Consider the following 17,665-nt stretch of genomic DNA (forward strand, 5'->3'; position numbering starts at 1 on the left):
TCTGATGGCTCTGAAGATGGACATGCTGCTGTCAAAAACTGGGCCAATGAGAGGGATTGTTAATGCCTCTGCGATGACATATTTAAGAAAAAAATCAAAACAAAGTCACGGGGTTTTACTTCTAGTCAGAGAAGAGGAGGAGGTGAGAATATGTGAAGGAAAACAAAATGGTGACACCAAGGTCAGTGGAGAAGGAGGGGAAAGAGGCGCTCCAGGCGCCAGAGTCGAGATTCCTCTGTAGGCCATGGTGAAGACCATGGTGAAGCAGGTTGTGCCCCTGCAGCCCATGAGGATCCACGGGGCATGCAGAGATCCACTCACAGCCCTGGGCGGGAGGTGCCCATGCCAGAGAGGGTGGATGCCTGGAGAAGGCTGTGATCCAGTGGAAAACCTGGTGGAGAGAGGGGGCCTCTGCTTCCAGGCTGGAGCAGCCTGTCCTTGGAGGACTGCACCCCATGGAAAGAGAGACCCACGTGGCAGCAGTTTTAGGAGGACTGTGTGCCTGTGGAGAGGAGTTCACATTGCAGCAGGTGCAGTATGGCTGCTGTTCATGAGAGTGGACCCACACCAGAGAAGTTCATGGAGAACTGTCTCCTGTGGGAGGGACCCCACAGTCTCACAGGAGAAGGACTCCTCTCCCAGAGCAGCAGAAGAAAATCTTGGTGATGAACTGACCAAAACCCCAATGCCCTGTCTCCCTGTGATGTTGGTGGGAAGGAAGGAGGGGATGGGGGGAAAACGGCATTTTAAGGTCTAATTTTACTTCTCATATTCCTCCTCTGAATCTGTTAGTAATAAAATTCACTTTGCAACTTAAGTTGAGCCTGGTTTGCCCTTGAAATATTTCTCCCAGTCCTTATCTCACTCATTAACTGTTTGTTAATTTTTTTCCCCTCCTCTGCCCAGCTGTGGCAGGAGAGGGTGAGCAAGCGACTCTCGTGGGTGCCTGGCATTGGGCCAGTCTCAAACCATGACGTGTGTATTCCCTCTAGGTTTAATGTTTTGCTATTTTCTTGTAGCAGATGCTCCAAATGGACAGCCTGACTAAAGATTCTAAGGTTATGAACCAAAACAATTCACATTTCCTTCTGAAAACTAGCAACTCATACATATTAGAATTTATTTTGCAACTATAAAAGGTTCTGTGGTGCTGATCAGCATTACACTATGTGGTCAGTATTCCTTTCAATGACCCTGACTAGTATCAAATGAAAACTTTATGTATCTGCAAAAAGGAAGAAAACAGGCACTTAGAAATATATTTGTTTCTTCTGGATCTCAGTATCTCAGAGAAACATGTCACAGAAGGATATTTAAAGAAAATACTACGAGGGAGTATTGCTGTATTTTAGAGGGAGATGACCACACAGAAATGGTGCTGATAGGGACATTACTATATAGACACATTAGTATTAATTGCCAGCTTTGGCATTGGAATACTGGAGTAGACTAGACAGTGAAATTCAAAATTTTGAGACCAATCTGAGTAAGCACCCTACAACTAGAAAGAAACAGTTACTAATGCTGGAAAAGGACTAACGCAAAATATATAGTAAATAGTTGAAATAGTAAAAAAGAAAATAGCAACTTTTCTTGCAATAAAGACAGTCTGTTTAGGAAATCTCTGAAAGCAGCAGAATGACCAGATGATATCCTACATCTTCAAGAGTATGCACTTTTATTGGCAAAACCGGAATTCTAGTATTAGGATAAAACAAGGTAGGGTCCATCTTTTACCTGGAAGACAGCCCTGTGGTCTTCTACTACTTGCTCTTCCATTTCCACCATTTGTGACACAGCTTCATGGAAAGTAAACAACTGTGGAGAAACTTCCTCTTCCTAAAAACAATAGTTAAGCCTGTTAGACTCAAAAGAACTGTGGCTACACAAAATATATTGAATTTAATCATAGATCATGAAAAGAAATGTGCATAAATCAGAACCTGTCAAAAATAAAACTTAATACTTTCTAACAAGAAAATATCCAGAAATGAGTGGACAGAGCAATAAATTTAAACTGTTCAAAGAGTTAAATTTAATTCATATTCATAAAAAATTTCCAGCCACTAATCCTAATGGATACTGGAAAACAGAATATTCCCCATGAAAAAAAACCCAGGTTAAAATAGTGGGAGGAGGAATTAATAAGGGAAGAATGTTAATTTCTAGTAGGTTTTAATAAGAAAACTTGCTTTCTGTCAGGAATTTTTGTTGTGCCAATTTTCAAAAAAGAGAACAGCAATTACATTCAATGCATTTCAAGAAAACAAAATTAAATTAACCCTTTGGAAAAAAAAGTGTAATAAACGTAAAGTAAAAAAATAAAAATATGTTGTGATGAATACATTAGAAAAATGCACAACTCGGATTTACAAACTGCGACAAACAAGAGTTCTTTAAACATAAATAGTTAATCACAATAAAAGGGGAAAGCACTAGGTAGGCTGCAATTAATGTTTTAGCAAAACAGTATGGTTCCTTCTACCATGCTTTTAAAATCTTTTAAAAAACACATTGAAAAGCGTAATTGAATTCCACATGAACAAGGAAAAAGTATGATATGAAAGGATATCTGGCTGTAAGTACTGTTCGGTGGGAAGCTCTAGGAATCACTAGCATGTTCTTATGAAATGAAGTCCAGGAAGAAGAGACAGCTATTAAAATGAGATATACAGCCAACATCATATAGAGGTGCTTGAAAAGGCAGAGAGTCTGGACAAAAATAATTTAGGGTAGTAAGGATTTTTCTTCTGTACCTTTCATCAGCATTTTCACAAACCAACTTGAACATTTAAGGAACCAGGACTAGAGCTGATAATCAGTAGTGAGGGAAAAAAAATGCCCTTTATAAGGTGCCTCTCAATCCCAGCTCTCCATTCATGCAGCCCAAGGAGACATCCTGGGAACATGATGTGGCTTTCTCTCAAACATTGCTCTGGGGCTTCACTCCATGAAAATCGAGATGTTGGGAAGAGGAATGATGGGTAGCCAGATTTCTAAACACGGAGAAAGACAAACTCGCTCGAAACAGGGTTCCATGCAGGAAAAATAACGGTCAAACCACAGGAGTGTTAAATAAAATGGATGCATTTCCCAGGCTACTTTTAACTATCTAATACGAGATAAAACTATACTGGAAAAATGCACACTAAAAATGTGAGAGCCTAGAACAGACCCTGCCTAGATATTACAAGTCATAATCAGCAAGGAAGATAAGGAAAAGTAAAACAAGTAAAACATTCTCCTCTCACCATTCAGGAAACTTTTTTTTTTTTTTTGTGTATATGGGAATGAACATAATAGCATAAAGTGAAAAGGTGAAAAGGCATGCTGTATCTACTAAATGATATTGCTAACAGACTATAAATTCACATTACTCTGGATTTGTTTTGCCGCTGTATTTATCACCGCTTTCCATGCAATGCTGTAAACCACTCACATTTTGTTCGCAAAGCAGTTTGAGATCATCTCTCTGAGGAGAACTCCCCACACCCCACTGTGTCTCTAAGTCATCAATCTGATTGGGAGCATGGTGTATAATAGGTGAGATATCTCCTGCAACACTAGGATCAACCATCAACTCCTTCACCCTACATTCAGAAAATATTTAAATTGTAAATTAGTAACTTCCTGTTCAAAAGAGTCACAACCAAAAATAAAGCTCATTTATGCACAATTTATTTCATTTAATAAGGATGCTGATTTTAGCTTCACAAATTTAATGTACTTTCAGTGACAAAAAGATGTTAGTTCAACTCCTAAAAAGCACAGACTTTCAACTATTTGCAGGTGGATTGCAGTCCATCTTCTCACAAGAGGCATTTTGATTGAAATCTTAGTACTTATTAACTGTTAAGAGGGCAAAAATGTCCAGACCCTCAATATTAACTCCTTAATAAGGAATAATATTTGAAAGAAAAGTTCATTCAGCATCTTAAACTTGACCATTATTTTTTATCTGTGCACACAATTGTGCTTTAAAAATATTAGTCAATCAGTACCCTACTAGATGTTATAAGCAAATCCACCAAGAATTTTGAAGAAAATAATAACTTGCAGCCAACTATCTCAGAGAATGAATAGATCCTTTTATTAAAATAATTTAAAAGGTGAAAATATATTATTAAAATGTAAGGTTCTTGCAGCATGAAAATAGTTTAAAGATGATAATGATTCTATCAAAAAAAGGCCCATTTAAAAGAACGCTTATGAAATAGACATCAAATTCTGCAAGTATAGCAAGTTTTAGAACAAATTCTTAATTTTTAAGGGGAATTTCTTTTTGAAGTAGTACATATTTAGTACAATGGAAACTATATTTCATTCATCTTTTCAATGATTAAAAGTTTTTAAAATATATATGTATTAAAATGGTTTTCTTTTTAAATTATTTATATTCAAATTACCCTAAACACAGACTGATCAGATTTGGTCTGCTAAATGTATGAAGGAGACATAATTTCTTTTTTTTTTTTTTTTAATGTATGAAGGAAACTAGCAAGCCTGGATACAGAATGTGGTCTTGTGAACAAAATAATGGAAAGATGATTGCAGATCATGCAGAACCATCACCTGACAAACAAAATAAAAACAAAGTATGTGTGACTCAAGGAAAGGGGACTAATGAAAGGTTTGTCTGTAAAATTGCATTGCCAAAAAGAAAATTATAAAATAAACATTCTGTATATAGAATGAAGCAGACCTGGTGATTGAAGGAGAAAAGTCAACATACTCATAGGAAGGAGAGAGATCAGAGCGACTGCCACTACCCTGTGAGAAGGGAATGTCTGAAGGACTAATTCCAAATTCCTTTACTCTGCAGCAGCAAAATACAGCAGCAAATTAAAAGAAAATTATCTCAAACACAGTTAAAATAACTGTTTTGCATTCTTGTATAGTTTAACAATAAAATTATTTTTACAATAAAAAATAAGACTGTTGACATATTTAAATCTTCTGCAAATGGTTACGGATCACTAACAAAATTGAACAATATCAGTGCTGGTAATTTGCAGGAGAGTATAATAGCAGTGTTTTCAGAAGAGTAACTCCAGATTTCAGGTTTTGCAGTTAATAAAATTTGCTCTACATTCAGTATTTCATTAAACTGATCCTTTTAACATATCAAACCACTACAATGCCTTAAATTCTATACTGCACCATCTGACACTGCACAGACACTGGTGTTCAGCACTTGAAAACTACTTACTTGTCCTATGAAAACTATATATTGGTAGAAAAAATTAAAATACTACACAAAACATATGAAGCAACTTTACAGTGATAGGCATAAAAAATTAACTCTACCCCAGCCAAAACCAGCACAACCCCCTAACAACATATGAATTTAACAGCAAGGGGTAGAAACAGTTTCTGCACACCAATTTAGCATACTAGGAATAGGTATTTGTTTTTCAGTGCCCATTTCTGAAGTCACTTCAGCAATACATATTCTATAAGGGATAGAAAGATACAACTAGTTTTGATTAATGTGACACATCCTTCATTATGTTACTGTAAGCAGGGGACTAGATGCCCCCTTCTCACCAGGAAGGGAATCACATAGACTGGTTCAAGCCAGGTGGATTTGCTACTACCTTGATCTAAACAGAAAGACATTTGGATACCAAGAGGAACGGATGATAAGTTACCCTAGCAGCCCTTTGTGCCCGATTAATGACTGGCTGCAGGGAGGGGGCAGGGGAAGCAAAACAGGAGAAGATGTGGTTTGCCCTATCTTTCACTGGGGCAAGCAGACCACTAGGTGGTAGCTTCTTCTGGCAAAACCAGGCTTTCTGATGGCCCGGAAACTTGTTTGCCTCCTTTGTTCTTTGCAGCAAAGTGGTGGATGGGTCTCTGGGGTGCAAGGTCTGATTGCAGGCATATGCAGGACCCAATCTCCCCAAAGATTAATCCTAGAACTGCAGCTGTGGAAGGCTCCTTTCACACTGACTGAAGAGACAAACACTTTCAGAGAGCAGTACAGGTCTCAAAGATGATGCATCAGGCTCTGGAGGCACTAACTTCTTCTCCACTGATTATGTCACTATTGGATTAGCTGACTGTATTTAGGGGTCTCAGATATTTGCCAGAAGTTGGGAAATATAAAATTTAGGCCACAGAAACAGCTGAATTTTCATAAGAATAAGCTAGTTGATATAGATCTATATATGATGTGATATATCATATATATAAAAGAAACATGCTGGCAACTGAATGCAATTCCACCAAGGGGATGAAAAATCACATTGCAGAAAGGTATTTCAGCTAACGCCCCAGGGAATCATCATGAAAACTGCCTACCCCTAATGCAAGAGGTGATACATCCAGAGCAGGGACAAAACTAAAAGAGGCATCTCCCAGATTCCTTGCAATCCCCACTATATCAATTTCTGGATAATGGCTTAAATGCGGTTTCTATTGATTCTCTTGTAATGGTTGCAAAAAGTTACAAATTTAATTAAATGTGAGCCTGAATCAGTAATCAGTATTTTGAGGTAAATCTTATTAAGAAATGCAAGTACACTAAAATTATTCAAGTAGTTAAAATAATTATACATTATGGAACAGTAATATTCCAAATATCAGCGACCATCAGCCAATAAAGCAATAACATTTTCCATACCTATTTGCATATCTCAATGTATTTAGTGTGTTTTCGCATGATGCTATCCCTGGAGAAATTGTAGCAATCTGGAGAAAACAAACCATGCATTAATAAATCACTTTGTACAGATGAAACAGTAGATGAATTTAAATTAATTTTTTATGTCTACTTTGATTTGAGATGTTCTACAAAAACTGTCTACTATGTACAACTGTCCTAATGTTCGAAATGATACAAAGTTTCAAATTTTTTTGTAACTTTAGTCAGTCTTGTTCGCCTTTGCCCTGGGGGAAGAGAACTGAGGTTTCTTTTCAAAGGACTGTTTCGTCACTCAAGGTGTGATTAGCTTAACATCCCAAGAGACTGGGAGTAGCATAGAAGATACACAAAAGATAACAACCATTAATGACCATTATAACCATTAATGACCATAAACTCCAAACATCACCCCTGGCATGGTCAGAGACACCTGGTCCATAAAAGACTGATAAGAGAACCAAGGAATGAGGACTAAATTAGCATCAGAGCCGAAGAAATCCATAACTGATAAGAAACCAAATACTAAGAACTGTGAGACTTGGGACCAATGAACATTGAACCAATTAATTTCTCTGGGTTTTGACTGTATAAGTATGTGAAAAATCTAGTAAAGAGTCATGTGTCATTTAATGATTTTCTCTGCACACCCGGGCAATGTGTGGATGAAATTATTTCTGTTGCACATCCTGGCCAGAATAAATTAATGCCTCGATACTCTAACACTAAAAATGTGGGAAAGTTTTAGTTTTTCCCATAGTTTCAATGATACTAATAAAATGGCATCTCAAGAAGAGACACGTCAAGTCAAATCTTCAATTTAATTTTTTCAACCATACCTGAAATATTAGGAATCAAAGAAATTTCAATTTCCCCCATCTCACAGTCTTCCTAAATAATATGTAAATGAAAAACCCTAATTAAAAAAAAATAAGACTCCTCAAGGAGGGAAATATGCAACTCAGTAGAAAGTCAGTCTAATGTATCCTACAAACAATTACCAGATTATTGATCTATATATCTATATCTATCTATCTTTGTAGTCTGTTCAAGCAAATTGAGAGACCTATTTTGGCCAGCCTACAACTGTACTTAATAATACTAAAGATATACATGTTTATTTCTATAAGATTTTTTTTTTCTGAACTGAATATTATCTGTAAATAATACTTAATAGCTCACTTCTTATGAAACCTAAGTGGTATGTAACAAAAGGTTAGCCACAAGTAACATTGTAACAAGATGTGCAAGTAAAGCAAGCACGACAACAAATAAGAGATGACAAGTGAGATAACAAGTGCCATCAAAAGCAAGATAGCAAGTTTTAATGGAACTTGCAAACTGCAAAATTAGCTAAAAACAAGTTAGATTGAAAAACAAGAAGCACCAGGCATGTGCTGAAGATAGAGGTAAAAAGTTCAAATGTGAGGAAGACTACAGAAGTCTTCATCAAAAGACCACCAGGAGACTGACAACCACCACAGAAGGAAGTGAGGTATGCACAGAAGCAACAAACTGCTGTAAAATCATGACACAGCTTTATTCAAATATGAGCATGCTAATGATATGTTGTAATTGTGATGTTGCACGGAAAGACTTTTAAAATGCAACTGAAGGCTAAAGAAGAATGAGTGAGTTTTGTGGCAGAGAGCTCCCCCTCACTCCTAGAGCTGAATAAACAAATATCTGCTCTGTAGCCATCTGACTAGAGTTTTATTTTCTTGCCCAGTTGTGGGCTTCCTTTATGAAACATCTGGAATCTATAAGTCTTTCATTTTCCAGTTAAATAAAATACCCTAAAGATCTCACCCTCTTTTCAGAATTCAGCAAAAATAACTGGTCAGGCATTATTTGCACTAGCTTCTCTCATTAGTCCGATTTTCTCATCTGTGCTCCTTTCAGGAGATCCATAAAGGCTCTACCGAGGACAAACACCTCTATGATCCTACACACTAACATTTTTTTTTGGCAGCACAGAATCAGGAGACAAACTGATGAATATTAGATAATGCTTGTGCTGGGGGTTAGGTTTATTAAGAGAATTTTTTTTCCATTTGTTGTAATGGAAATGAAAAATGAACCTCATTAAGAGACAAAAAGTGCAGCTAGGGCCTTGGCATACCATTGGAATGGTTCTGGGGGAGCAGGTGACATGGTGGGGTTTTTTGGCAGTTCCTTAGCAGGGTGTGGTGCAGTCTTTGCTGGCTTGTAGGGCAGACGGTTGTTGGTTTTGGTGCTAGACTTCTGCCCAGGGGACTTGCTGCTTCTGCTGAGCCTTCCTTGCTGTTTCTTCTTGCTGTTGGTAAGCCAGAAGAGTGGCCGTTTGACTGGGACTTTTCGGCACCCATCCTTGCTGGGAGAGACCCTCACCATCTGCATGGGTGCCTCAGGGCAAAACTGGTCCCCCACCTCCTTCCTCTCTCCAGAAGGAACACCTCCCATCTGCTTACTGGAGCCTCAGCTGCTGCTGCCATCACCAGGACACTGCACAGGAGATGTGAGAGCCAGGGGAAAACCAAAACACACCTCACCCTCCACCTTCTCTCTCTCCCTCGGGCCGCCATTACCCCCTGGGGAGGCTCAGAGCTTGTGGCAGCTGCCCTCTGAAGCTGCCTGAGCAAACAGCGCCCACTGGAGCCACAGGGGGCTCACTGCAGCCTCTCTGCCTTAACACCAGCCATCAGCGCCCCTTGCCAGTTGTGATCGTAACTACACCAAAGGGGAAATTGCTTGATGGGCAGAATAAAGGCTGTTATTGGGCTTTTTTTTTCTGTTTTGTGGTTACCATTGTCATTGTTGTTTGTCTGCCTTGTTTTATATATATTGTGGTGGAATTGTATGGGAGGCATTCACGGAAGTGATGCAAAGTTTCCAGCCACTGAAAAGCTGTACAAGCCTGTCTGAAAAATACATGTTAAAGACAAAAGAAACTCGGGAACTTCCTCTTTCCCTTCTGGCTGGCAACCAAGTAATATGGCCCCAGACTCAGCCAGGCCAGGGTCAGGCAGCCCCTGCCATGGGCCCAGGACCCCCCCATCAGCTGCCGGGTGGGGAGAGGGGAGTGCCACGGGACCAGGCTGGGCCATGGCTGCGATTTCTAACATCTTACCACCAGCCTGGGGCCAAGCCGAGTCCAGGAGAATCCCTGGCCAGGCTGGCTCAGCCAAGATTCTACCACCATTGAAATTCATCCGCAACCAGTGGGCAGGGGAGAGGAGAAAACCATCAATCCCCCCCAGCTGAAGTTCCTGCCACAAGCTACCAAGCCCGGCCGGGGTCAGGTGACCATCTACAGGCCCCAGGTGAGATATTAACTCTTTCAGTTCTTCAATCCTCCCTCGAGTGAGAGAAAAGAACAAAATACAGGTAATATAGAAGGACAACATAAAAACACTGAAGTCGGTGAAGAAGTCAAATCCCAGATGGGAGGGATGAGGAGATACCTTAATCTTAGGGCTGAAATCCTCTTGTAAAACTATAGTGAAAAGACTCTTTTTTCCCTATAACACATGAAGGTATAGGGAGATGAAAGTGTTCAAATTATAGATATCGAACAAAGGCCTCCATACTAAGTAAACAAATGTTAAAGTAGCTGTGATCCTATGAGAAGTTTGACAATGAAGGAGAGAAGAGTAATGAAAATCCTATACCCCCAAGAAAAAGGTGATTTTAGAGATAGGTAATGAGAACCTTTACCTTTGAACAACTCATCTTTAAAACAGTACCCCATAAGTTAACATAGCCCATAAACACAGCTATAAGAAAAGCTTATGGAAAATGGGAGGGATTTCATGATTACAGATTTCCCTGGGTGGCTACTATCCGTGAGAATTGAGAACCATGAGAGAACTATTTTCTTGTGGAGAAGTCTCCATAACATTAACAAGAGGGACTTCCCTCCCTAAGTGAACTGAAGAAAGACTATTCTATTGGTAGTAAACTGACTGAAATTTTAAGTTTTGTTTCTTTACATTTTCTTTGGGAAAAAAAAAAAGGTTGTAGGTAGAGGAGAAGTGTCCTGAAGATTTTATTTTGATTCTTACTAATTTTTCTTTTAATTATTAAAATAAATTTCTCTTTATACCCTTTTGAAGTTTTGAGCCTACTTTACCTTTCTCCTAGTCCTACCTCACAACAAGAAATAGGTCAGTACATCCTAATAAATACACTAGTGATTGGCCAGCACTGAACCCCCCACACTCATTAGTACATTAGCTGAAAAATCTCAAATTAACAAACCAAAACCACAAACCAAAACCACTAATATATATATGTATATTCTAGTAAGGAACTGTTATTCCTTTTCCCATATCTTTGCCTGAAAGCCCAATAATTTCAAAGTTATAATTTGGAGGAAAGGGGGTAATATTTTTCCATTCCAGGAAGGTTCCTGCCTTCCTTGGCAGACACCTGTCTTAAACCAGGACACCTGCTCTCTTCATTCATACTGCTGCTGACATAAGTGTGCAAAAATCATCCTGAGAAGAATTTCTCCTACTGGGAGGAAAGGAAAAATATGCAGTGAGAGGGGATTAGAAAGTCTAAAGACCCTACTACCATGTAGACTAAAGTTTTAATCTCTAATACTATTATGCATTAGTTGCTAATGAAAACGTGTAGATTTAAAAATATCATGATTCCATGTTTTTCTATAAAGCATTCTGGGTGCTAATTAACTAAACCCCTAAAAGTTCCTAAAATCCTTCCAAAGTCCTTTAACATGAAAGATGCATGCACCTCTTCCATCAGTTTAATCTTCAGAGTACATGATACATGGCAAATGTCATAACATCGGTGGACTGTTCCAACTTTTTGAAGAGTTTAAGGTACAGCTACTATAGGGAAGTGTCACTGTACATGCTGTCAGACATAATGATACCCCCTTCAGGGCACAAGAACCCATGAATAAGACTCAGTCTGTAGAATAGAAATGTGCACTACATCATATATCCTCATGCCTCAACAAGTCCAGTCCCAGCAGGACAGGAGGTCTACAATATCTCCATCCCTTGCTTCCCCATTTGTAATTTCAAATGAGGATGGAAAAAGCAGCCCTATTTATGGACAGGAAGATCTTTAAGACATGTAATTATCCTTCTTCCTATTTTGAATGTTTCTGCATTGCTTATAAACCATCACAGTGGTATCAATGGTCCTTTTGGGACACTGAAGTCACCAAGTTCCCACTTTTTTTTCCCTGGAGAGCTGAGGGGTCTGGCACTCCAGCTATGGCTGAAGTATGTCAAGAATGCAGCATGTAAAGGATGCAGTACTGGTTAAAAAATGAGACTATTCTCTTATCTACCTGTGTTGATCTTGGCTGGATACCAGGTGTCCACCAAAGCCACTCTATCACTCCCCTCCTTAACTGGACAAGGGAGAGAAAATATAATGAAAGGTTCATGAGTTGAGATAAGGGTAGGGAGAGATCACTCACCAGTTGCCATCACAGGCAAAACAGACTCGACTTGGGGATATTAACTGAATTTACTGCCAATCAAATCAGAGTAGGATAATGAGAAGTAAAATCAAATCTTAAAAACACTTTCCCTCCACCCCTCCCTTCTTCCAAGGGTCAACTTTATTCCCAATTCTCTACCTCCTCCCCCCAGTGGAAATGGGGGTTATAGTCAGTTCATCACATGATGTTTCTGCCACTCCTTCCTCCTCAGGGATAGGACTCCTTCCCCTGCTCTACTGTGGGGTTCCTCCCACAGGAAACAGTCCTCCACAAACTTCTCCAATGTGAGTCTTTCCCACAGGCTGCAGTTCCTCACAAACTGCTCCAACGTGTGTGCCTTTCAATGGGCAGCAGTCCTTCAGCATTAGGCTGCTCCACTGTGGATCCCCCAGGGGGTCACAGACTCCTTTGAGTATCCACGTGCTCCAGTGCAGGGTCATCCACAGGCTGCACGTAGATCTCTGCTCCCCCATGGTCCTCCATGGACTGCACGGGGAACAGCTGCTTCATCATGGTCTTCACCACAGACTGCAAGCGAATCTCAGCTCCAGCGCCTGGAGCAGCTCCTCTCTCTCTTTCTCCATTGACCTTGGTGTCTGTATAGCTGATCCTCTCACATATTCTCACTCTGCTCTTCTCTGTCTGAAATTGCTTCTGTGCAATAACTTTTTTTCATTCTTAAATTTGTTATCCCAGTGGTGCTACCACCATCACTGATGGGCTAAGTCTTAGCCAGCGATGGATCTGTCTTGGAGACAGGTGGCATTGGCTCCACTGAACATAGGGGAAGCTTCTTGCAGCGTCTCACATAAGCCACCCCTATAGCTCCCCCTGCTACCACAACCTTGTCATGCAAACTCAACATACTACCTTGCAAATGTCAAATAATGTTATATTATCCTACTATGTAGCTCTTCAAAAACAACTTAAAATACTGTGTTCAGTTTTGGGCCACTTGCTACAAGGACATTGAGGTGCTACAGCATGTCCAAAGTGCATCAATGAAGCTGGTGAAGGATGTAGAGCACAAGTTTTATGAGGAGTGGCTGAGAGAACTGGGGGTGTTTAATCTGGTGAAAAGGAGATTCAGGGGAACCTTCTCACTCTCTACAACTACCAAAATGAGTTTATAGTGAGGTGAGTGTTGGTTTCTTTTCCCAAGTATCAAGCAATAGGATGAAAGGAAACTGCCTCAAGTTTTGTCAGGGGAGGTTTAGAGTGGATATTAGGAAAAACTTCACTGAAAGCATTGTCAAACCCTGGCACAGGCTGCTCAGGGCCGTGGTGGAGTCACTATCCCTGGAGACATTTAAAAGACAGTTGGATGTGGCACTTGGGGATATGGTTTAGTGGTGGGCTTGGCAGTACTGGGGGAACGGTTGAACTTGATCATATTAAGGGTCTTTTTCAACCTTAACGATTCTATGATTCTATGAAATGGTTTTTGAAAGTATTTAAGGACAAGAACTTCATTAAAATTTCAATGACTAATTAAGTTATAAAAGACTATTTATGCTGACTGTATGTCTCTGGATTTCTTTAGAATGACATGGATCCTAGTCATAACTGTTCACAGGGAAGCTGTTCTCAAAATAAGTTTTCGATTTTTTTTTTTGAATTTCACAAAAATAAATTTCCAAATCATATTTTAACATTTTATACAGATTTGATGCTCCATGTCTAAAGATGTAACTTTAAAAATTGCAACAAGGAATGACGTAAATGAAAAAAGGCAAAGTCAAAAATTAAGTGTAGAAATTACCAAAATAAATTTGACTCAAACATCCCATTCAAAGATTATATATCAGAAAGGAAGTGGGAAAACCTAGTAGGTATTTTATACCCAGATGTTTCAGGAATGTCTAAAAGTTAAAATCACAAGTTTTTACTATATAATTTTATATGCTCTCCATATTAAAAAGTATCACATATTTTCAAAATGTCTTATTCTCTAATAGCACATTAGAAATCCTTTTACAATAAATGCCTTCTCATTGACAAGCAAAACCGGCATCTTGAAACAGGTACAATTTTGATGATTTATCTTACATTTTCAATAAATAATATTCTCCAATTGAATAATACTTCTATGTTTCAATCTCTTCAATTTATTTTGCCTGTAACATGCTAAAATATTTTGGATGAAATGGTATCATTATCTACATGTTACAGTTCTATTAGGTTTTCATGGCCAGGTTTTGCAAGATGAGGCAACAGGTGTGGCTTCTGTGAGCAGCTGCCAGAAGCTTCCCTTATATCTGATGGACCCAATGTCAGCCAGCTCCAAGACAGACACTCTGCTGGCCAAGGCTGAGCCTGTCAGCAACAATGATAGCTGATTTGATTTGCAATAAATTAAACAAATGTTTTTCCCCAATTTGAGTTTGTTTTGCCTATGATGGTAATTGGTGAGTGACTAAGGCTTTCAGGGCCTTGAGACAGTTGGTAAGGGAATCTGGGGCACAAGTTATAGTCTCCTCTTTTCTTGGGGGTGTTTCATAATGATAAGGTATCCCAGATCATCTGGGCCCAAAAATTTTTACTGCATCTTTAAGACTATACAAAGAGGGACCGTTTGTGTGGAGGGGGGGGGAGGGAAAGGAATTTGCTTTAGTGTGCATTTTTTTTAAAAGCTGCCCAAGCAGTCTCTCTTCCTCTCAGGTTGGAGATATCGCACAAAGGAAGCAGCAGCAATGCCGGTTGCAGCCCCAGGCTCGTCTCTTCCCCTCTGGCAGTTCAGGGAGTTGGAGGCACCACGCTGGGAGAAAACAGCAGTGAAAGCCTTCCATTCCTGCTGCAGTCTCGGTCTCTCCTCCTCCTCGTGATTTTGGGAAGCTGGAGGCACCTCCAAGAGAAAAGGGCAGTGACTGCCCACCACAGTTCAAGCCACCATTTAGCTGCAGCCAGCCAAGAGGGTCCAGCCCAGCTGCTTGGTCTTGACTATACCTGCCTCTGGGAATACAAATTCCCTCTGTGAGTTTCCAGCCCCTGGGTCCGAAGAACTCCAGTTGGAGCTCCAGCTGTCAGGAAATAAGCAGAGCAAGGGATAAGACAAAGGAGGAGGGGGGCAGTTGGGAAAAGACTGACACAATTTTCCCCTTTGTCCTTTGACCAGCGCAGTCAAAATCCAGGGCAGCATTCTGGAGTTGTGGGGAGCAATTTTTTGGGGTCTCTGATTTGGGGAGTCTGCAGGATTGAGCACTTTGTATCTGGTGGTTATTTGCTGTTGTTTCCTGACTGTTGCTGCCTTAGGGTGAATTCCGCAACTGCCTGTCCACAGTCAGGGGCATTGTACTGGCAGGAGCAGAGCAACGGACCTCACTCTGTCCCAGGTCGCTGTCAATAGCGCCAAGCCAGGGAGCGAAAACACCGAGTGGCCCCAGCCCAGCTCCTTAACTTTGCCATGCCTGCTCTGTTGTGCTTTGCCATGGAGAAAGGGTTGACCCCAGGTGAGTAGTCAGGCCTTCGTCTGCTACTGGAACTGCTCTGTGAAGCTCCTGCCTTTCTGAGAGGGATCTGATGCCATCTTATCCCTTTGGCCTACAAGCCCGAGGTCATCCCTGCTGGGTGCCATATGGGGAAGGGTATTTAGAGCATTTAGTGTCTCTCTTTGTTCCTGTAAGGGTAGAGGCATGAATTTTTAGCAGTTTGGTATTTAGCAGTTATTTGCTGTTATGGATGACTAATGTGATAGTTGACTCTCATAATTAAGGGGTGAATATTATGTATATGTTAAGAGAAGTTTTGTAGATGTACAATTATGTTTGCCCTCCCCCTTACATTGTTATCACTGGATGGCCTGGGGAGCCGGGGCATTTGGGAGGGTCGGCTTGTTATTATGGCAGCACCTGACCTCCAATCAAGATGTAAGAAAGTGATGTCCACCACTGGACAGCAAAGAAGGAGTCGACTGACAAGACTTTGAGAGGGGCTAGAGGTATAAAAAGCAAAGCATCCATTTTGTGGATGAGCACATGGCAGTTGAGTCCTTTGCTCCCAGCGCTGTAATTTTTCCTTATTCAGTTTTCTGCTGTATTTTTGATAAGGTTTAATAAACCTTTAAAATTTTAAAAGTGAACATAGTTTCTCACATTTACTGTTATTTTTTGCCTGTTGCTGTTCTGCTTGTTAGTAAACTTATTTTTTAAACTTATTTACTTGTATTTGTTCCTTATTAGTGGAAAGGGATTGTTTGAGCCTATAAAGGGAAACAACTCATTTCAGAGTGTTCTCCTTTAAATTGCCTCAAACTGAGACATTGCCATTATTGAAATTTGGTGGGATGAATCCCATGACTGGAGTGCAACTATTGATGGCTACAGGCTGTTCAGAAGAGACAGGGGAGGAAGGAAAGGAGAAGGGTTTCCCTGTACATCAAGAGGTGGCTTGAGTGTGAAGAGCTGTCTCTGAATGTTATAGATATATTCTATAATATTGGCTTTTCGCAAATGTTAAAATGGATTTTATATGAGTGATGTTAAAGTAACTTTGTTATAAAGATACAGTTTTTATTTCTGCTGTTAATTAAGCTTAGACATAGTAGTGAAATAGCTGAAACCAACTGGGTCCAGCCAGGCTGAAAGGGAGCAAGGAGGCTGACACTGCAGGGCTGGAGCTGCCCCAGAGAGTGCTGACAGGAATGAGAAGGAGGTGTCTTTACAAACAAACTGTGGGCCTGCTGGTACAGATACTGAGAGGTGAAAGAAGCAATGGGTGGAACCATAAATTCCATAGGAATTCCACTAATTGACACAGACTGTTACTCACTCAGGACTGTGTTAAATCCCTGGATTTAGAGAAAAAGAACATAGACACAAGGAAAAAGAAAAAGGGGGGAGTACTCATTAGAAGGGGGTCTGTATTAGGCGATGCGGGAAGTCTGTACCTCTCAAGTACCTCAGCCAATGGGGGAAGAGAGAGGGAAATGTGGTCGGGAAATTAGGAAAAAAGGAGGCTGCATCCTCTAGCAATTTGAGAGACCCCATGGGAAATACCCCATGACCTTTCCCTTTATTCAAATAAAGTTACAGGACTCCTCTGTCTCCTTTTTGAACATAAACCTCTGACATCGTGGATTAATTTTCCTGACAAAGGCTAGGTTGGCTGGAGCTCTGAGAAACCTGGTCTAATGAAAGGTGTTCCTGCCCATGGCAGTGGGGTTGCAACTTGATGATTACAGGAATTCACAGAATTCACAAAATTACTAGGTTGGAAGAGACCTTAAAGATCATCAAGTCCAATTCATGCCCTAACACCTCAACTAAACCATGGCACCGAGTGCCATATCCAGTCTTTTCTTAAGCACATCCAGGGATGGTGACTCCACCACCTCCCCAGGTAGACCATTCCAGAACTTTATCACCCTTTCTGTAAAAAGCTTCTTCCTAATATCCAACCTATATTTCCCTTGACACAGCTTGAGACTGTGTCCTCTGGTTCTGTCAGTTGCTGCGTGGTGAAAGAGACCAACCCCCACCTGACTACAGCCACCTTTCAGGAAGTTGTAGAGAGTGATAAGGTCACCTCTGAGTCTCCTTTTCTCCAGGCTAAACAACCCCAGC

At 40.4% G+C, this 17,665-nt stretch overlaps 1 protein-coding gene across 12 annotated transcripts in view; it reads right to left on the reverse strand.

The window, feature by feature from the left end:
* LOC118701490 (kinesin-like protein KIF2A) overlaps positions 1 to 17,665 on the reverse strand; it is a 158,507-nt gene that overhangs the window by 5,688 nt on the left and 135,154 nt on the right. For 9 of the 12 annotated variants that reach the window (XM_036406124.2, XM_036406123.2, XM_036406122.2 and 6 more), the window contains 4 exons: positions 6,626 to 6,693; positions 4,703 to 4,816; positions 3,440 to 3,590; positions 1,738 to 1,839 (listed from right to left, as the gene is read on the reverse strand). In XM_036406124.2, coding sequence (XP_036262017.1) covers positions 1,738 to 1,839; positions 3,440 to 3,590; positions 4,703 to 4,816; positions 6,626 to 6,693 — 435 coding nt within the window. The remainder of the gene's footprint in view (positions 1 to 1,737; positions 1,840 to 3,439; positions 3,591 to 4,702; positions 4,817 to 6,625; positions 6,694 to 17,665) is intronic. The other 3 variants (XM_054517754.1, XM_054517760.1, XM_054517759.1) reach the window with 3 other exon arrangements.

Source organism: Molothrus ater, chromosome W (assembly GCF_012460135.2).
Source record: "Molothrus ater isolate BHLD 08-10-18 breed brown headed cowbird chromosome W, BPBGC_Mater_1.1, whole genome shotgun sequence".
NCBI classification, from domain to species: Eukaryota; Metazoa; Chordata; class Aves; order Passeriformes; family Icteridae; genus Molothrus; species Molothrus ater.